The 22,258-nt window shown below is 33.6% G+C and overlaps 2 protein-coding genes across 4 annotated transcripts in view; one reads left to right on the top strand and one right to left on the bottom strand.

Moving 5' to 3' along the window:
• The window catches only part of LOC144960060 (trafficking protein particle complex subunit 13-like), a 154,805-nt gene extending 152,587 nt beyond the window's left edge, over positions 1-2,218 (bottom strand). Inside the window, exon 1 of one of the 2 annotated variants that reach the window (XM_078893010.1) lies at positions 1,756-2,218. The gene's annotated coding sequence lies outside the window, so the exon portion shown is untranslated. The remainder of the gene's footprint in view (positions 1-1,755) is intronic. The other variant, XM_078893017.1, reaches the window with a different exon arrangement.
• Positions 2,219-2,486: 268 nt separating this feature from the next.
• Positions 2,487-20,348, top strand: LOC144960035 (DNA repair protein XRCC1-like). Of its 2 annotated transcripts, none has more exons than XM_078892986.1 (16): positions 2,487-2,664; positions 4,152-4,207; positions 4,943-5,035; positions 5,571-5,678; positions 6,039-6,197; positions 6,468-6,530; positions 6,773-6,887; positions 8,069-8,202; positions 8,728-8,905; positions 9,455-9,623; positions 9,918-10,031; positions 16,270-16,424; positions 17,221-17,278; positions 17,845-18,105; positions 19,269-19,344; positions 20,105-20,348. In XM_078892986.1, exons 2-16 carry the CDS (start codon positions 4,157-4,159, stop codon positions 20,213-20,215), a joined length of 1,845 nt encoding a protein of 614 aa, XP_078749112.1. In that variant the 5' UTR covers positions 2,487-2,664; positions 4,152-4,156; the 3' UTR covers positions 20,216-20,348. The 2 variants fall into 2 exon arrangements, with proteins under 2 accessions (XP_078749112.1, XP_078749117.1); XM_078892991.1 differs by lacking the exon at positions 2,487-2,664 and adding an exon at positions 2,994-3,069.
• The last annotated feature ends 1,910 nt before the right edge of the window (positions 20,349-22,258 follow it).

Raw genomic sequence — 22,258 nt, 5'->3', positions numbered from 1 at the left:
GCAGATATAATACATTCCCTACCCAAATGCAGAACACTAGAGGGTATCCCTTGTAAAAGTAAAAGTGACTCTTTATTATGGTTAAGTTTCAATAGGATCAGAAGAGCATTTTTTAAAATTAAAAAAATAAAAATTTTCTTGATTATTATCAGATGTCCTTCAAATTAATAATAGCTTTGAATTTTGGGAGACAGATATGTAGGTAACTGAGCTTTCTTATTGAGTTAACCAAAAATGCTAATTTAATTTTAAATGGATTTACAAAAAACAAGAAAGCAGATTCGAGGCTTCAAGTAAAATACTAGGATAAAAGTAACCAGAAGAGACACGGTCCATTAATGAACACATTGTTCCAATAATCCAAAGCCTTTGTCGGTGTAATTGTAGTACATCTGATCATCCCAGTTAACGCAGGCTGATCATTTGGGATTATTTATTTTTTAAATTTTTTGGTATTTCTTTTGTCTCCCTTTTTTGGCATTGTTTTATACACACCTATATCTTTATCTTACTGAAGATCACAAGGACAATGGCAGCAAAAGGCATTTATTTGCTTTTTTATTTATCATCAAGTTCTGTGTTCTGTAATGTACTAAAATGACATGTTTATCGACGTAAAGAATGGCAGATTCTTTTCTAAGCTCCATTTTATATCAAGACCTTGATTATATAAATCAAGTACCACAGTAATTAACAATTAGCAATTCACATACAAAATAGAATTCATGCGGCAACCTCTAAACACCTAATGATTTCTTCTTCCTTTTAATTTAAAAAAAAATTCAAAAGAAATTGACCAAAATATACGGTAACATTTAGTGCATTAATTAACTTGAATACTTAAAGCCATCACATCACGTTGTGTATCGAATGATAAAAAGTATCACCAGTTGCAGTTGAGTGCATAACAATTCCCTTCACATATTATTTGTGGAGAATGTGATCAAGATTAGTGACAGTGCTGATGTTTCAGTCATTCAAGTGCCTTTTCTTTGACACATTTTTATTAGATTCCAAATGACATGTCTTTCTAGTTTCAGTGGTGAAAAAAAATGGATCAAAATTTATGGGACAGGTTCAAAGTGATACAGATGTTTCTGTTTAATATTTTCAAGAATATAGTTTCATGTCCAGAGACTATACTTTCAGCTAGTTGCTAAGTGGACAGAAGGATGAGAAAAAAAAAAGTCTGCAAAATGATTCAAACCAGGTTTGTTTGCCTGTAAATCAAGTATAAGTACTCTCTATCGTTTGTCAAAAGAAATAGTAAAGTTATTGACAACCAACAGATCTTTGTATCTAAATTTATATAATAGACCTGAAGGGAAACATTTTTTTTCTCCATCTGAATACAAGTCTATTAAAAAGTGTTCTAATGTTATAGCTATTTAAAAATTCAAAGGACTTGGTATACTATTTTGGTTTAAACATATTTCTATTTAGGTATACCTAAAAAAGGTTATCATGATTTTCAAGGGGTAATATTATCCCACTGCTATCATTCATCCCATTGTCACATACAATACATGCATTTAATTGTTCAACTTTGTGGTTGAAGCAGTGCAGTGTGTTTGTATGAATATGTTTACACTACACCATTACTGCTCTCGACCAGCACATTGTGTTCTCACCATCAAGTAAAAAAGAGATGGGCGTGCATTGTGAACCTAAATTTTAATTTTTCATTAACCTATTTTTTTATTCATTCATTCGTTTAATTTTAAACTTTAAAAAGATTCAAAGACGTCTACTTACCAAAATCCAAATCACTTGAGCTCCTCCTAAAAGAGGGGGACAGTGAATGAAATCAGTTTGTGAACCGTTCGACGTTGCCTCGTTTTTCGTTGTGAATGAGAGGTGCGGTCTATAGATACGCTATCAATCCATCTAGAATCAGTATATGAGGAGAGGATATATTGCAGAGACACTTTTAAAAGTAAGTTGATGAACACGATACTACGATTGTGGTTGAGAAATCTCTTCGATAGAAGGAGGTGTGGCAGAGGAGTGCAAAGCAGCAATTAAGACTATATACGAAGACTTAAATTATTTACACGGACATAACATACAAAACAACATTACAAATTTCTTAATCTACATTTAACAAATTATTTTGACACGGCTCTAACCGTTAGTTTAACATCAATGTTAAATTGTTGTACATGCTCAGGTGAGCTGTGTAGCAGAACCACAGATTGTATGTAAGTAAATAAAGTCCTAAAACCCTTGCAGTCGACAGCAGTGAATAAACTCAAAGTGATACCATATCCATTTGAAGTTGTTTTGATTGTTTTTTTAATGTACCGGAAAAGTTAAGTCATGTTCATTGTGCACATTTTACAATTATCCCATCACACTAGTATCTGAAAATTTTCAGAGCTAACTTTTTTTTCTTTTTTAAATAATCAGGGTATTCTTAACTCTTTGGATCTTAATTTTTATAGTAGTACCTGAAACAAAAGTGTCTAGATACGTGTTATCGGTAAGGGAGTCTTTTAAAATGAAAGTAAAGTGAAAGCCAGTCCAAGTCGTTTAGTCTTGTTTGGTACCGAGGCCAAGAGGCTTTTCCATAGTCCATAGACGTCTAGATCAATTTTAGTCTAATTTCACTACTTGCTGCCTGTTCATTTTAATGATGCACTGACAATTGTGGGACAATAACAGGTTGGGTTTTTTAGGGCAGGTTTCCTCGTTGTCTAGATATCGAGATAGATACATTCATTTCATTCATATTCATATAAGATATCAGTCATCATAATCATATCATTAGGTACTTTGGTAAAAAATTCAAATTGGATTGAGCTCAATGAAACTTATATCTTTTAAAGTGCTTTTCAACACGATTCTAATGATACCAAAATTGTGAAAATCAGATAAGCAGAAGAAAAGTTATGTTAGTTTAAAGGCTGAAAAATGGTCTTCTATTTGCCTTTGTTATTTACTGACGGACTTTGTGACCTGAAAAGTGTTGCATTTCCGGTAGTAACCATCATTTGGATTTCAAAACTGGTCTAAAATGGCCGCTAATATTTGAGTAAGGATTTTGCTGGAACGAATTTCATGGATGCGGTATACAACTTTGCCCTGAATTTAATTTTATATAAAAGTTAAGATGTTAAATAAACGAGCCAGCATGAAATTTTGATTTACCAAGTTCTAATCTTTGAATTATCCAAAGCTAAATTATACCCTATTTTATCCATAATCAAAAGTTATACTAAATTGTCATTGATTTTAAAATAAACTACACCAAACGATAGAATAATTTCTCCTGAAGAAAATAAGACATCAGTCATTAAAATCCATCCATAAACAAAAAATCTATGGAACTTTTTCTGAGACCCATCACTCAAAAGTCCAAAAAATCGGGTCACAGCCACTAGCCCTTTTATCGGCTCCCTGCTGGAGGGCCAAATGAACGTTTACCAAAGTACCTAATATCATCATATTCATGACATTAATAATAATTTAATAATGATAATGTTTATCCAAGTTATCTATCTAGATATCTAAGTTTTTGATTGAAATTGAACGCGCCTGCACACCAAAAGCAAGCTTGAGCTCTGTTCTTTAAAATGATAATGATACCAGAACTGTTCGGATACTGTGAGTTTTGGGAGATGATAGTTTTCTGAGCTATATGCATTGTATTATTTTTGTTTTACATGCACATATATAATGATTTGTAAACATTTGAGTGTATACTTTTTAGTGGGGGCCTGTGCTTGTGACCTTGTGTCAGGATGAGACTTTGAATTGATCTCAGTCTAGGAACACTGATGGTGTACTCTTGGAATCTACATCTGTTCCCTATTTGCCCCTTTGTCTTACTTCTTCTCGCCTGCTTTCAATTGTAAATCTACTATAACCTTTTGGCTTATCCCATTTTCTTTCGTTTTACTGACACTGATATGACCTTAAGTGCCGTAAAACACATAAAAATAAAACATCAAAAGTAGGGGCAATAAACAAATTTTCTTTATGACAGAACTGTCCGGGAATAATGACAGCCATTAGATAAGAGATAAGGATGCCATAAGAATGCATAATAGTTTGGAGAGAGAATAAAATTTGTTGCTTTGCATTATTTGTCAATGAGGACAAGCTTGATCATAAAATGTACTGAATAATCTAATTGCAATATATTTCAGAATCAATGCCACCCATCAGTATTGATCATGTTGTGTCATGCAGCAGTGCTGACAAAGTAAGTGTTTGTTTTTTTTGTTTTTTTTTTTGTAGAACAAACTTCTGCATTCATCTCTAATCAAGATCATTTTGGTTTCACATTTCCCAATGCCATATACTCCAGTGTAGTTCAGTGTACTCCCTGGTTCCCAATCATGTGGCATTGAAAGAAAATTATTTGAATGGACCAGGGACCACCTTAACAAATCGTTTTCTTCTTTATTATGTAGTTTTATTATTCCAACCTCTTTGAACAGTTTGAATATATAGATGAATTTTCTTTCTACAAAAACGTTCTTGACAAACTCAAATGCTAATGGATTCTACTCCACATTTTTTTTAAATTAGACTTTTGAAGAAATAAACTAATAGTTTGAAATGTATCATAGAAAAGGTGCACAGTTAATTAATTTTATAATGAAAAAAAAAACAAAAAATACCACAGTATTGATTAGCAATATTAAATATTAGAGACTGGTAGTAGATAATGTCCAACCTGTCTCTGCGAAGGATATTGTTTTAAAAGTTCCAAGTTGAAACCAAACAGCTTCTACCGAAACAAAACAAAATTTTGTCCTTTGTGTTATGTTTCCTTATTCAACCCAAACTGAGAGAACGAATTTTTGAGGCAGATGTTAATGTTATGAAAACGACCTTTTGGCACAGCCTCTTATGCACAGCCGTTTTAATAGCGTGATGGTCAAAATATTAGCTCAATTTCTACCTATTAATGAATGTATTTTAACATTTCCAGAATAATCCAGCTGAAAATTTGCTCAAAGGAGACGGGACGCACAAATGGAAAAGTGCAGCAGTTGGAGAAAAAAAAATTTCAGTTGTTTTACAAGTGAGCATAATATTGCATTCACGTGCTAAAAAGTGCTTTAATTTTAAAACTGATTTATTCATTTACTTATCATCTAAATTTATAACCATATATCAGACATCTACTCTGAGAAATGAGAACATTAACGCCTTCATGTTCACAGAAAAAATGTTCTCCATACAATCATGTACACACACACACACACACATATACTTATTATATCCTTAATCCTCTACCTCTTTACTCTGTAGTTTTATTATAGCACCTTAAGCAAATTGTTTGAATCTACATCCATCAGAAAATTTATGTAAGTTCTAAAGTATCGGTTTACATCTTTCATAAACTCTTAGACTTCCTATTGAAAATATCTTTTTTTCCATTATATTGACATTTTACTTTTTAGATAATTAAAAATGTATATTTTTTCTTCCTTCTAAAACAAACAAATTTGGCACAAGTATTATTTTAACCATCTAATCCATCCACACATAATACCATTTTGAGGCAATGGGTCACATGATATTTGTCATCTTTTTTTTCTTCTTCCATCTATCAGTTTAACAAGTCGTCAGAGATACATTCCATTGACATTGGTAATGAGGGGTCAGCATTTGTTGAGGTTTTAGTTGGGAAAGCAACTGCTGCTGCTGATAATGAGTTTGAAGTAGGTAGACATATGTATAAGTATTTTAAAGAGCGGCTATTTATTATTTATTGTCTCTTAATATGTTTGCAAAAACATTTTACTTTTTCAACAAAGTATCATATATAGATACTTTTGTTTTAATATTTGACTTAACTACCTCTCTAGGTACTTTTTCTAGAGAATCAGTTGATTTTATTTGTAGCCAAGTGATTGTTCCTTTTTAAGGGTTAATTTTTCATGGATGAAAGATTTTTGAATTTCAAAGATCAGGAAAACCTATATCAAATTACTTCTTAAAATCATGTGCATTTTAATCTTCAATTTTCATATTTTATATCATTAAAAATTTTTCACAATTTTTTTAAAAATTTTATATAGGTTTTGCTTGTAGCATCGTCTTTCATGAGTCCTTTAGAAAGCCGTAATGGAACAAATAGAAACAGTGTCAGGATGTTTGGACCAGACAAATTGAACAAACAGGTGGCAGACAAAAAGTGGGACAGAGTGAAGGTTGTGTGTACACAGCCTTTTTCAAAAGTATGTCGTCTTCTTCTTGGAAACTCTTGATTATTTAATTTATATTTATTGTTGTTGATGTAATTTTTTGTAAAAGTGATGGTTCATATAATTCTTTCCTTTGTGTATTATGTAAGGTCTAATGGTTTAGCTTTTGAAAATCCCTTATTCTATATCTCACTTAATGGATAAATTATGTCACAATGATTTGTTTTGCTTTGATTAGATTGTGGTTTTGATTTTTAAAAGCCTACATTTCTTAAGATGTAAAACTGATCTGTTATATTCCAGTTGCATAGTTATGGCTTGTCATTCATCAAGTTCAATTCAACACCATCTGGAGACAGCGGAGAGGTATTGATACTTTCTCATCATTTTGTTTTAAAATTAGCTTGCTTTATTGTTTCGAAGGATCTTTGTGTCATTATGTTTCTACCAATGAATTTCCACCAATTACATAGAGCTATGTCACATATCATACAAATTCTGGAGATATATAAACACTCTTTTTAAAAATACCTTTTGATTTCCTATTTATTGGCATCGTTTCCTTGGTAATTAAAGCTGTTTCACAAATATTTGCCCATTTTTAACAGGGAAAGGTGAAAAAGCTTGGAGCATTTAATATTAGAGACTCAGATGAAGATGATATTCAAATTGGATCTTTGTTTGCAAATAGGTCTAAAGTAGACACACCTGCAACTCCAAAAGGTATGTGTTTAAATTTGATAATGATGGAATATATATGTATATCCTTTTATATTTTTGCCTAATCTAATGGAATATAAATGTATGTTCACTCAAATGTCTCATTTGTTTGGTTACGCCATACACAATGCATTTCCTAATGTTTCATTTAATTCCAACATCATGCTTTATGGATACATATTTCTATTTCATATGGTACAAATCATCTATAAGGCATCTTTCTTGTACTGATTTACGATTTCATCACTACCTATAACTAGGTAGTTATTCACTCCTTAGTCAATATGGAAGATGGATGTGAAGTGACTTACACTGGGATCAAAGTTTTACAATCATTGTTACCTATTACCATGCTTGATATTAATATCCTTTGAAATTGTAACAGGAGACACATTACTGCTGAGTAGTGACGCGAAAATCCAAATTGACCAGAAAAAACTTCCAGCCTAATCAAAAAATTCTCTTTATATATACTTTCATCAATTTCCATCATTTTTAGAATGGAATTATGGTTTCAAATAAAGCCTTCCCAATCCCTTCATGGATAGCTCAGGATCATTCATATAAATATTACCATCATCATCACTCCTACGATTGCCACTACCACAATATCAACAGTATCATCGCTACCACTATTACTAATAACCACTGCAGTATCATTATTATCTCTTTCCTTTCGAGAGGAAAATATAATTTACTATGCAGGTACCCACCTTTCATATCAGCTAACATTGTCACCATCACCGTAGCAATGCAATATTACCAAAAACAATTCCACAAAACAAAATATGACCAGTTAGCATGTTGATTGATTGTGTGACGAATTGTATAAATACGCGTTCAACCTTTTTTAAAAATTTTAATTCATAATCATAACCATTAAGGCTTATATAGGTTAAAAGACCTTTAAATATTCTGTTGTTTTTGCAAATGTAACATAATAGTTCAGACAAGTTAGTGCAAGACTTTTCACCACATACTTGATCATAAGCATATTTCTGGGAAAAAAATCTCATTCAAAGCATTTATTGGGGTAAGTTTTCAGGAAAAAAGGGGGAGGGCAGAGTTGTGCTTGTGTATGGTAAGTCACTTAGGGTCAGCACTGCTTGTTCAAATACATGTTGGAATCTAGGTTTTTTTCTTCCTCTGTCCTTTGTTTAACCTTTCAACTCCTTCACTTCCAGGTGCTGCTGCAGTGCGAGCGGCCACAAAACTAGCAGAGGAGACTAGAAGATCAGTTTCACCAGCACCATCATCTACTGACACTCCCAATCACCGAAAAAGACCCTCTTCTCCATCACTCAGCTATGAAAATAATGTAACTATTCTTTATTTTAAGGGTCTCGTCTTGTCACAAAGTCAAGTTAGTTGAATTTGATCAGTGATCAGATTGGTAATCTAGATAACTAAACTATGGCCCCCGTGTTTTATCCTCAGATAACAAACTTTACACACATATAATCATTCACCTCAGGTATGAATGGGCATCTGGTTTAAATTAGTGATAGATACTGTCACAGTACATGATTAGATGCCTAACAAATGAGTAACTTGATCTGTATAAAATAGATATCTGATTCCACATAAAGGGAACTGGATTTATAAATGAGGCATTGTGATTCTCTTTACCATGGTGAAACCATGGAAAGATTTTATGGACTTGTGCTTTGAAGTTATTATACACACTATTTCATGCCTTAAGTTACTCTAGAATATCCATCCTCTTATGATTTCCATTTAACAGGAAGATTTGATTTTAATGAATTAAAGATTGAGCCAGTTCACTGTTTATTGCTTATTCGTGGAGTTTTTGTTTCTTCATCTTGATTTTATTTTGGTTTAGCTAAAGACCAAAGCTGCAAAAAGTTCAAAAGATGAAAGTGGAGATGAAACAAACCAGGCATGTGGATCATCTGATAAACAACCCTTAAAGAAGCAGTCAACCAGTCTTAGTTCAGTGGCTAGCTCAGTTTCCATTAGGTCAAAAGATGATAGGAAAACACCCATGAAGAAAAATAAAAGTGAGATTTTTGAAGTATTTATCCCTCATCATTATTTTTTGTCCCTCTCAGCTTTACATCATAATTTGTAAAGAGATAGAAGGTACTGATGAGAGTTGAAGTTATCCATTGTTAAAATTTATCAGCCTAAAATGAATACTTGAATAATGAGTCAAATGTGTGATGTATCCTCTAGACATTCAGATAATTATTAAGATTCTGGCATGATATAATTTGGTACGAGTAAATGAAAAACGGTCAATTGTCACATGTTTAGCTTATTGTTGCAGTTTTGTGTCAAGTAGCCCTTTTTTATATAGGAGAAAGAAAATGGCTAGTGCAAGTAAGTGCTTAACAGTGAATTGCATGTTATATCAGTTTATGGATTTTAAGTCATTGTCTCTAAGAGCTAAAAAGCTATGAAGCTATAATTTTTTCTTGTCGTTTGCAAGTATGATCTGTCAGATCCAACTTAAACCCAGTCATTCAAACAGAATTGTCAGAAAACTAAATGACTCTGCATTGATCTTCAGATTCAGTTTAAATTTTCTTTCTTCTTTTTTTTTTTAGCTGAGCCACCAAAATCATCTCCCAACGTGAAATTCAGCAAATTGATGGAGAAAGTGGTCTTTGTACTCAGCGGGTTCCAAAATCCTTACAGAGGAGAGCTCAGGGACAAGGCCTTGGAAATGGGTGCCAATTACAAACCTGACTGGGGTCGTGGCTGCACCCATTTGGTGTAAGCCTTTTTATAGCTTTGTAGTTTGGAGGGTATAATTATAGTAGTCTTTGATGAATAATAATGTCAAAGACGCCATAGAACAATGAGAAGGCAGGTTATAATACTGAACACTTTTTGCCAGAAAACTATTACTTCATATATCGATCAATGAATATGGTGTCCAATTTGTATACCATATGTATTACAATTCAATTCACTATTTGAATATAAGATATTTTTTAGTTCTTACCTTTATACAAAGCTGCTTGGTTTAATTTTGTAATTTATTACTCATGGATTTCAAATTTACAGTTGTGCTTTTGACAATACACCTAAATATCAACAAGTCAAGGGCAAAGGGAAGATTGTAACAAAGAAATGGATTTTTGACTGTCATAAACAAGGAAAGCTTTTACCATGGAGAAAGTGAGTTCATAATTTTTAGCTTAAGATTTATACTTATTATTTATTTAATCCTATTAATGTTGATTGTTTTGATATTTCCAGTGTTGCTTTTGTCTGCTTTTTAAATTTTTCTCTGTCAATTTTTTTTTTAATGAAATGAAAATAAATGTGTATGCATATTTGTGAAAGACATTTCCATAGTTTTACCATAATCAATGCTCCTCAAAATGCTTCATTATTTTCCCATTATTTGTCACGGTGAATCAGATTTCAATTTCATATCATAAGCCCCTGTAATTAGACTTGTAAATTCTCAGTCAATTTGTCAAATTCAAATATTTAAAAAAAGGAAAGAAAGAATTCACAAATCGTAGTCGAATGACCGTAAAGTAATTAGGAGTGTTCCACAGCGCTACACATAGCTCATGGGGGCCGTTTATATTAACGATGGATATATTGCCAAGGCTAAGCGACACTTTTTAGAATTGGCGTGTCTGAACACAGCCATCGTTAAATTATTGTTTCACTTTCCAAACCTGACGTGATCCCAACGGTAGCCAATTATTTTAACTGAGTCGCTGAGCGATAAATTTCACTGTTTCATCTAAGCCAAAATTGACCACATTTACATGGGGGGTCGTAAAAGAATGAGAAAGTAAAATTGAAAGTTTGGATAGATTGCTACAAACACATCTCGATTGCCTCATGTTGAAAACAAACTGGTTGACCGTTTCTTCACTGATTGGGTTCCAAATTATAAGGAACAATGGTAAGTAGCCTAATCAATTCCCGCGCAAATTAGGACGTTTTCTGCCATTGTTTTGCTCAAACGACCTTGCTGTTTACTGTGGCGATTTACCATTCATTTCGATTCTTTGGATTTTTCCGCTACGGCTACGCCTGCCGAAGTTTCTTCAACTCATTATGATGATAATTCACTTCTCTTACTTAATGATTCAGTGTATTGGCCAGAAGTCATATATTTATTTCAGTTTTTTTTCCTGTCATTAACTGATTGAAAATCAAGTTTGCTCATTGCTACATTATTTTAATTTATGTTCTCACATTGCCTGAGCTGTTTGTGGATCGCAATCGAGCATCAATAAAGATGTGAGGAATAAATTCAATTGGTCATGGCTAGAAGTTAAAGATGATAATGGTGATTATTTTTCCAAAATTTGTGAATTCTTTCTTTGATGAAGTCATCTTTACTTATATGAATGACATGCTTATTTAGCATTCCTTCTACATCAAATCAATGGCAGTCATACTCATACTTCCAGTAAGTAATAACACCCACTATTTTAATATATTGTATTTATCACTCTCCTCACCAATGATGGCCTTATTTTTTTTTAAAAACTTGACTCTTCAGTATGTCGAAGACTTTCAGTCAATTTTTATAGAGCTCATTTACAGGTCTACTGTAAGGCTTCCTACTTTATTTTTCTAATAATATCCTTCCCAAATATAGTTAAGATCACATCAATACATCTGCTTTAAATGTGGTTGTATCTGTTACCTGTTATCTATACACTATCAAGGCAAGAGTTTTGTCAAAATAGTTACCCATCTTGTGACAGACGACACACAGCATTGCTTGACTTTTACACAGCCGTTTACTGCTTTCACTTTAGTTCGACAGGTAAATTTTGCCGGACGCTTGTTCATAACAGATGACGAGTCACGGCCTGTGCCGAAAGGGAGACTGAGCAATTTTTCCTGTTTTGATGATTTTTTTCTCAAGTTCAAAGTGGCGTAGTAAAGATGCTATTAGATGTTTCAATAAGATATTTTAGAGGCATAACTAGTGATCTACATACTTTTATTCGATATAATTTTAGTAGATCGTTTGGGATTAGATTTTATAGGAAATAACCATAAAAATGGGTCAGAAATTTTAATTACTTCAAACGATATAATCAAAAATTACATAGTTATCTGAGTTTATACAAATAAATGAGAAATACTGCAATAATCATCAATATTCACAGAGTAGAAATATATAATCAAAGTCGTTTTGTAATGAAGCATCGTTGAGATATCCGCTCACCTGTACAGCAATATCCTTTTTTGACAGCAATAAAAAAAATGCGTAATCACCGAATTGTAGGGGTTTGTTGATCAAATGATCAAAACGAACTGGTTTTAGTAATGGCAATTGACAATTCTTAGGAAAAGATATGTTATATACATTCTTTTGACGTTTGTATAGATCTAAACTATATAATAATAATTTTAATAATAATAATAATAATACGATGATGATGATGATGATGATGATGATGATGATGATGATAATGATCATTTTCATGAAAATAATATAGTGGCTATCACATAAACGCCTGCTAATTTTGGTAAAACGCAATAATTTCTCTTTAAAATATCGTTCTAAATGCCCGTTTTTAAAAAAATTGGAATTCGCCTTTATATGTCGACTCTGACAGAAAGGAAATTTTTAAAAAAAGAAAGAAAGAAAGAATAAAGAATATTACTGAATCATTTGCGGCCAAAGAATTGACTCATCACCTGTTTCAGAGAGTTTTATTTAACTTCCCAATGCCCCAAATTAGTATCAATTCATTCAATATAATTTACTCCTCCCCACTCCACGCTCTCCGGCAATTTCCTTTCATGTCCCTCAAACTGCTTTCTTTCCATGGAGCGTCCAATCAGCTTTTTACAATTGCCCATTTCCAATTGGCTGCTGAATAAGGACAATTCTATTTTCAATTGTCCACCACTCGGTCATCAGCAAAGTCAAGAAAGCTCCTCCTACTCAAATCACACATACCCACGAATATGATATGCCTTGTAGACCAGTCACTGGTCTTTGATGTTACACAACCATCCGCCAGCTTTGATCACATCGCTTTTGATGATGTCACTCAATATCTATCTTCTTCTCTCAACCCCGTTGACTGTACCACGAGTCAACATAAAAGAATATCGCGGTGAGGTGCGAATCGTGAAGATGGAATGACGTAGCTGTGTTAAAGTTATAGGTTCAAAGTTCAATTGTCAGAGAGATTAAACTGAGGTGGTAAAATGAAAATTGTTTCTTGGTAAAACGTTGCATAAATTAGTTTTATGTACACCAACACACACACACACACACTTACACACACACACACACACACACTCTCTCTCTCTCTCTCTCTCTCTCTCTCTCTCTCTCTCTCTCTCTCTCTCTCTCTCTCTCTCTCCCTCTCCAGTGCTGCGACAAAAAAAAAGGATAGCTAATACTATTTAAAATGGAAATTTGTTGAAAATGGTCTGCTTATTGAACAACCGAAGCATCGTGGATAACAGAAATGATCATTGTGAATCAGTTGAAACATGTGATATCGATGTAATACTAATACTAGTAATAATCATATAATATCAGTGTATTTATCTTACTCTTGATCACCACTGTAATAATAATAATAATAATAATAATAATAATAATAATGATAATAGTAAAAAAAAATAATATCCATTTTTTGACTATAAAAAATCGTGATAAACGCATTGAAAAAGATGGGAGATAGGGGGGGGGGGGGGAGGATTAATGATCAGATAATCAAAATGAACTGTTATTTTAAAATAAATTGACAATCATAGGTAAAGATAAGTTATAAGTATTCCTCTGAACTTTGTATAGACGTCTAGATCTTAACACATTTTTATACTTTTTATTAACATGCGTAAAACCTCACGATTATTGTAAGGAACAGCTGATTGTTACATTTCACAGAAAGAGCATCTAATTAACCAACGTTCTGTTTTCTTTTTTTCACCGGTGGAACTTCACTTCCTAATTCTGGAGCAGTTTGCATGAAATGTTTTTTAACCACATATCTCATTTGAGCCCTTTCACAGCTTATTTGGCAGAGTCCATTTGCCATTTGCATTGAGACAATGCTTGTTTTCAGTATGACCATTCATCTGAGTAAAGAAAAAAAATCATTAGTTATTATTGATATTGATGATGATGATGATGATAATAATAATAATAATAATAATTGTAATTATAAGAGTTATAATAATATTATTGATTGTTAGTAATAATACGATAGTGATCGCCTAGATGCCTACTAATAATAATAACGTAATAATTTTCCTTTAAAATATAGTTCTAAATGCCCGTTATTCAAAATGGAATCCGCCTATATACCCACTCTGAAATGTTTTTAGCAAAAATAAGATAGAGTAAGAAGTTTACTGTAGCATTTGCGGCCAAAAAAAAATGATTTATCACCGGTCTGCGAGAGTCTTATTTGACACCTAGACAAATTACGTTCAATTCATTTCAAATTTACTCCATCTCTCCAGCAATTTCATCCCATGACCTCCAAACTGATTTCTATCCATGGAGCGCCAATCAGATGTTTACAATTACCCATTTCCAATTGGCTGCTGAAAAAGGACAAGTATAATTTCAATCGTCCACCAGTCGGTCATCGGCAAAGTCAAATAAGCCCCTCCCACTCAAGTCACATATCCCCTCGAAACTTCGACCTTGTAGCGCAGTCCACCAGGCGTTTGATGTTACACAATCATCCGCCACCTTTGATCACATCGCTTTTTGATGTCATAATATATCTATCTGCCCTCTTTTCCCACGCCCGTTGACTGTACCAACGGGCGATGTAGAAGAATATCGAGGGAAGGTGCGAATCGTGAAGATGGAATGGCAAATCGGTGTGAAAGTTATAGGTTCAAAGTTCAATTTTCACAGAGAAATCATGAGAACTTGACTGAACAAGCAATAAAAATCGTTCCGTGCTAAAAATGTGCGTACATGAGTTTTATATATACACACACACACACACACGCTCCCTCCCTCCCTCTCTCTCTCTCTCTCTCTCTCTCTCTCTCTCTCTCTCTCTCTCTCTCTCTCTCTCTCTCTCTGAGTGTGTGTGTACTACTACTACTACTTATACTACTACTACTACTACTATTACTGCGCTATCATCATCATCATCATCATCACCATAAAACAACAACAACAATAACGTTATCATCACAATTGGACTCGTGTTCTTATGTCTCAGGAGTTTGTCTGAATACGGGACTATTTTGTTAGCCAACAAAGAATTAGACAAGATGTGTTTACACATTCATTGTGCAAAAACCGGTCATTACAAATCATTGAAATAAATGCTATATTAAAAGTAGATTATTACTCTTATATTTACTACCATGTGTTAGGGTAACAAAACTCAGATAACATCAATTTGAATTTTTTAAACAATTAAAAATATTTTTCAGGTTAATTTTAAATAGAAAAATATACATTTTTCAAGAGAGAATAAAGTATACTCACCATTTCTTGATATCAATGAAAATAATTGCGTCTTGAAGATGAAAATGTGGCCGTTATATCCATATAAAATAGAAAAATATAGAAGAAGTGTATGGTCAGCAATTGCAGTGTAAAAATGAACGATTTTACTAAATCTGTCCTATAGCCTGACTGACAATGAAATCCAAGCGGTGCATTCTACCTGCAGGGATAAATATAGGCCAGTTTTCACGTTCTGGACATCTGTTATGATGTAACCACACGGTGGTCTCCCCGTCATCGACGGTGGGTCGTTCCCATTGGGGGCGAGGCGGTAGAAAACTAAAGTGAAAGATATCTAGTGTAATAAACGGCTGTGTATAACAAGATGAGATACCATATTGCTGCTACTAACGCCACATAAATATTTTAGTTTTACCCTTGATTAGCAAAAATTAATATAACAGCTTCAGAAAAGAACAAAATACCAAACACGGAACATTTCGGGCTCCAAACAATTTCTTCAGCCAACAACAAAAGCAATTTAAACATAAATACATTACTTAAAAACCCAATAGACTGCAAACAAAAAATAAGCACATCCTTCCTGTATAAGATCTTGGGATGTAAACAAAGGATGTGTTTGCTTGGTAACTAAGGGCATGCAGAATTGAGTAAAATATTAAAACTACTCATAAAATTTGGTAAGTTAAAAAAAAAATTATGACGAGTTGAATAGGTGTCAAATATATTAGTTGAGCTGTTATATTCATTTTTGTTACTTTTTACAGTCCACAGATTCTAGCAGCTTAGTATCACTTTGACTAGTCTTATCCTTTGATGACCATCTTCTCCTTGTCCTTTCAATGGCAAGAATATTTTTTCCGTACATCTGCTTAGACAGGCTGGGAAGATGAGTTAAAACTAATCTTAATCATTTTGCTTGTTCATAGGATTCTTATTTTCACATTTTATGTATTCATAAACTAGGTACAGACTTGGAGACGCAGAGTCACCTGACGAAAGCAGTACTGACGAGGAAGAGGACTATAAGCCATCACCTGCACCTGTACAACCTAGCTCCTCCTCTGTGAAAGATGTTAAAAAAACTTCTACTCCCTCAAAGAAAGAGACAATAAAAAAAGGTGAAAACATTTTATTCCATGACTTTACTCTCTCTCTCTCTTTCTCTCTCTCTCTCTCTCTCTCTCTCTCTCTCTCTCTCTCTCTCTCTCTCTCTCTCTCTCTCTCTCTCTCTCTCTCTCTCTCTCTCTCTCTCTCTCTTTCTCTCTCTCTCTTCTCCCTCCCTCCCTCTCTCTCTCTCTCTCTCTCTATCTATCTCTCTCTCTTTCTCTATCTTTCTCTCTCTCTCTCTCTCTAAGCTTTTTTTCAGTGATAATGTTGTTATAAATCTCATTCTCTCGCTTTCCCATTTTGAAATGTTTTCAGGGTGATGATTTCATCATTCAATCTATTTGTTTCCATTAACTCCTGTATCATCTATTAGAGAATGAACTTTGCCTTGATAATGAAATGATTTCAAACTATAACTTAAGTTATATGTCAATCACATTATCTTTTGATCCTCTTTTTAGTTTATATATATATACAGGTGTCAAATGCATAGCATATGCAATAATTTGTCATAATATCAGTCCCTTTAGCTTGCGAGGTTAGTCCTTTACCAACCGAGTTATTATGATCCCTATATAATGAGAGTGCTAGTACAAAATGATGACTAATATGTCTCCTCTATGAAATGAAAATTTAGTTGGGGAATAAATTGAGCCTTGTGAAACACATTAGGTATTGTGAAGCTGAAGAAATAAGCTTGATGAATATACAATTATTTTTTGTTTTGGAAAGATTACGTCATTGGCTTGTATCGGCTTTTTTTCACTAATGGCATTTGTAGTTTTTAACGGCTTCTCATTTCATCAGGTATTCAATACACAACAGACTCTGATTCAGGTGGAGACACAGAGGATGAGTTGAGAAAGTGAGTATTGTGAAAATTTACTAATTTTTTTTTGAAAGTTTTAACCTAGGCCAAACTCTGTTGTATTATCTCTTACGCAATGTGCATGTGTTTTGCACCTCTCTTCAATTTACTGTCATGCTCTCAGTACTATACGTTTATTTCTCTTGATATTAAGTGCACTGTTGATATTTATAGCATGGATTTATCTCATTGATTGGGTGGAGAGGATTATCATCAAAATAGAGAGAGGGAGAGACAGAGGCCGAAGGCATGCAGCTAATTTTGGATTGGTCTAGTCAGTTGAGTTGTTTTTTTTATAATTTATAAGAATACTATCTCCTAGACAAACCTGACTTGTGTGTCTGCTTTATCCAATCCAACTATAGTTAAATTTTCAAATTATTATTTTTCCTCCGATATGACTTTTATCCTGTAACATTTTTAAAAATTAATTTGTAATTCTTTTTCATCACTGATGTATTCCAAAATTCCTTGTTAAGAATGTCTCAAAATGTTTCTTTTCCTTTAGGAATCACATTTTTGCTGTATTGATCAAAGCTGCACATTTTCTTCTGTATAATCAGGGTCAATGAAAGAGCCAAAGGAGGTAACAAAAAGCCTTCATCAGTTACACATGCAAAGAAAGATCCATACAACAACTCCACTGACGAAGACGACGATATTCAGGAGGCCTCCACAATGCCAATTCCTGATGACGATGAAAATTCAGATTCCGGCCTGCCAGACTTACCCGATTTCTTCTCAGATAAACATTTCTTCTTTTATGGCGACTTTGAAGATGGGCAGCAAAGATTGTTGACAAGATATATCGCTGCTTATAATGGGTATGTGGACGTGTTGTTTGTTGTATTTTTAATTTTCTTGTATTATAAAAAAAGATATATTTTAGAATGTCTGACAGACATTAATACTTCACTTGATTTTATGTATACAGTGCAGCAGGAAAATCTCAAACGCGCAAATCTGGAACAAATCTTAATTCTCCGTTTTAATCCCTCTATTTTCATATATCTAGCAACACGAAAATATTGAACACTATTGAAGGCAAATACAGAAATCTCCAAACAAAAAATGGACTTTCACTTTCACACTTGTTGATAAAATTCTTTCGCCTATGTTTCTACTGAACGGAAATGAAAGCTTACATCACTCTATATTAGCATTAACTGTGCTAGTTAATATGTTTCTTGTGCATGTTTGTGTGTAGAGCATGTATATGTATGTGTGAGTGGAAAGTATGTCAGACCAGTGTCATGCATGCGACGCTGCACTCCATCTGATGTATATCATTACCAGTGGGAGACTAGCAAGGCAGAGATGGCATGAGAATGTTACTGTTATGTATTAAAATGAAAGAAGTTATTAGGGGTGGGGAGGATAGGGTGAGAAGAGAGACGCCGGGGAGATGAGTGGTAGTGGTTAGATACCGGATTCGTAGAGATAAAGACGTCAAGTACTGAGTGTGTAATTAACAATGCAGTGTACTGACTTCGTCTTCTTATTATAGTACACTGAGAGGGGAACAATAAAAAATCCCGTAGGGGAAATTTTTCTCTAGGGTCTATTCCAAGGGAAGACTGGAATAACCCAGGTGTCAGCTGCAGTGAAGCGCCGCAAACCAAGCTAGGGCGAGGTGACTTGCTCAAGGCCTAGCGGGTATTCTGACTCTGTACCTCTGAGCCACATTGTCCCATTATACCATTTGTTATTGAATGAAATAGGGCACACAAAACGTGGCACCTCATTATAGTTTTATTTCTTTTCCAGTGTTGTTTAATTTTTGCAAAAATAAAACATAATTTTCATACTAAAGTATTTTTATTGCTTCGACGAATAACATCAATGATCACTAATTTTAACTTCTCAATTCTCAATATAGTAATGGCTAAGTTTAGATCTACAGGTCATTCAAAGTTTATTTGGCCTTAAATAAGTCTTCACATGATATGATATAATGATACCTCTATTTTTTTTGTTTTTCAAACAGTGAAATAGAGGACTACATGAGCTCCAAGGTTAACTTCGTAATCACTTCTCAGAAATGGGATGATAATTTCGAAGTGGTAGGTTGTTTTCTTTCCTGCTAATTTCTCAATTAAATTCATGGAATGAAATAATTTCTAAAGGTTATAGTTTTAAATTTAATTCAACAGGCGGCTGAATTCGTTATTTAAGATATATATCTGCAATAGAGGAGAGGAGAACATTTCATATTTTTCATGTCGGTTACAACTAATAACTGTGGCCACATACATTTCCATTCATCACGACATACCACAGGCTGCAGATGATATATGAAACAATTAGAATAAAAGGATACCTACAAACCAAGAGTTTGGCAAAAATTCTGCACTGATACTCTTTAAAATATAAATATTTAATTATTCATATGTGTAAGGTTCTTCTCTCTATGAGTGCATGATTATTCAGACTCCTTCTCCACTCTACTCAATTCCAGGCCTCCACAACCTGAAAAAAATATGAGAGTGAAATAAGAAGAATGGCAAAATATAATTAAACAGGTAGCATATAATATCAAAAGCCAAAGGTGACTGTGGAAGGTATTATATACTATACATATTACGATACATATGACTGCTGCTTGTATCTATTTGACTCGAACCAGATAAAAGTTAGCATTTAGTTATATTTGTTTTGGTCCTCTTCTAGCCTCGAAGCCTATGATTTAATTTTAAGGGTCTTTTCATTTTTGATAAATGACTGAATGAACTAATGCTAATTTCATCTCTTCATTTCCTTCTACTTCTACATTATCATTTATTCTTTTTAAATCATAGTGTTCATTTTTTCCTTCACTTACAGGCACTGAATGACAATCCTGGTATAATATTTGTGAAGCCAAAATGGATTATCGTCTGCCATGAGAAAGGAAGTCTTGCTCCTTATCAGCCACATATTGTAGTTCCTGCCTGAAATCCCAAAAATCTGCTGATTATTGAAAATAAGTCTTTTATTATTTGATAATTATCATCAATGACTCACTCGCTCACTTAATTACTCACTCACTCATTATCCAGCACTTTTTAAATGTAACATTTATTTTCTATTTTTAATGGTGTTGCATTATTATCTTTTATATTCACTTTATGATCCATTTTCCAAAAAGTGATTGAATTTGTAACCAAGTCAGTCTGGGTGGGGATCCTGACCTCCCATAGTGGGCAGGGAGGTACATGCTGTGTCTTCTATCCCCCTATACCCGTTTTCCAATTGTTTCATGTCATTATCTTGGAATGAGATTACTTAGTTTTGTCCTGATCCTTGTCGGAGTTCCTTGGCTGGGAGGGAAACAGTAGTCAAATGTATAGTTATAGTTTTGGGAGATTATATTTTTTCCCTTGTAAATCATCTCTCTGTTATGCATTGTATTATGTTTAGTTTACATATTGTATTATATGATTGGTAAACATTTGAGTGTATTCCTCATAGTTGGGACCTGTGCTTGTGTCTGGATGAGACTTTTAGGTGATCTCAAACTAAGTACTTTGACGGTGTGCTCTTGGAATCTACATCTGTTCCCTATTTGAACCAATTCCCCTTTGATTTACCTTTTCTGTTGTGCTTTAATTGTAATTCTAGAACTTTTTACTATCCCATTTACTTACTTTTTACTGGCGCTGATATGACCTTAATGTGTTACAAGCGCCGTAAAACCCTTAAAAACAAAAACAACATCAAGTCAGTAGCTTTTCATTGGTTTCATTGGTCACTAAAGAGATCGACATAAGAGAAGCAGAAAATGCAAATTGGAAAATGAGAGCAATGCTCTGGCATTATTTTTTGATGATTTAATTTAATGCATTTGTGCTACTTGAATCTTTGACACATAAGGACCAGTGATGATAATCCTCCGCAAATCCGCTGAATTCCGGGATTTTTAGACGTTCTCGAAAATTTTCTGCTGTTTTTGCAGTGACAAAGAAAAATGTCTTGTGTCAAATTTTTACACCTGTGCTCAGTTGCATGAATTTTGGTGACACTCGCATTTTTATGACATCAGCATAGACAGGCTGTCACCAAATGTCAAAAGTGACACAAGACCAGTGATGACCCTGGATGAGTATATTTTGGGTAGGGGATTGGGCAAAGAAAAGAAAAACAATTCATAGCTCACTCAGCAGAGTAGCCTCTCTCTATCTATCTATCTCTCTCTCTCCTCTCTCCTCTCTCTCTCTCTATCTCTCTCTTTTTCTCCATCCCTCTCTCCCTCTCCATCTCTCAATCTCTCTTTTCCTTGCCCACATTTCTGTCTCTGCCACCATTCTATCTTAATGTTATGTTTTCAGAAGTCATCTCTGGTCATAGAAAGCTTATTACAAAAAGCAAAGGTGATTGACTAAGAAAACAATTATTTAAAGGATTATGTAAGATTGACTTCGTTAGCTTTATTAGTAGATGGACTATGTTTTGTAAAGTTATTCAAGATTAATGTGTCAAGATTGATAAGTCTACTTACATAAAACTGCATGACCACTATGCTGCAGTAACAACGATATTGGAGTGTGCTTTGTAAAGAAAAATCTGTCGTTTTGGCTAAAAATTTATCATATTGTCTTAATGTAGTGAGAGGTATGATTAATATTATAAGCCTTTAAAATTATTTTTGGAAAAGGACTGTTCATTAAATATTTTTACAAAAGAAGTATATTATATTTAATGTTATGTAACTATGATATTGTATGTCATTTTGCATTATGGTTGAGTTTGCCCGATGGACTGATACATTTTCTTCCATTTTGACAAATTTCCATTATCATCACTGATTTATTACACCGGAAGATTTATATGTCTAAGGACAACAAGTTATTTAAGATGGCGACTGATAAAATTATGGCCCACCTCAATCGGCTCAGTTCATTCGGTTTGGAGAATCTTGTAGATGTGTTCAATTATTTTAGGTTACCGTAGTTTTAATTATTTTTTGCCTAGGATTAATGAAATATAACAATTATGCTT

This window comes from Berghia stephanieae, chromosome 1, assembly GCF_034508935.2.
Source record: "Berghia stephanieae isolate SIO BIC M18660-M18661 chromosome 1, UCSD_Bste_1.3, whole genome shotgun sequence".
NCBI lineage: Eukaryota > Metazoa > Mollusca > Gastropoda > Nudibranchia > Aeolidiidae > Berghia > Berghia stephanieae.
The sequence above is the reverse complement of the archived record's forward strand: the minus strand, read 5'-3'. Positions and strand labels throughout refer to the sequence as shown.

What these genes read in the sequence shown, in the direction of transcription:
- LOC144960035 (XM_078892986.1), top strand. Translation starts at nt 4,157, where the DNA reads ATGCCACCCATCAGTATTGATCATGTTGTGTCATGCAGCAGTGCTGAC. An exon ending in AAATTTCAGTTGTTTTACAA is followed by an intron (nt 5,036 to 5,570) that starts GTGAGCATAATA and finishes TCCATCTATCAG; the next exon opens with TTTAACAAGTCGTCAGAGAT. An exon ending in GGGATGATAATTTCGAAGTG is followed by an intron (nt 19,345 to 20,104) that starts GTAGGTTGTTTT and finishes CTTCACTTACAG; the next exon opens with GCACTGAATGACAATCCTGG.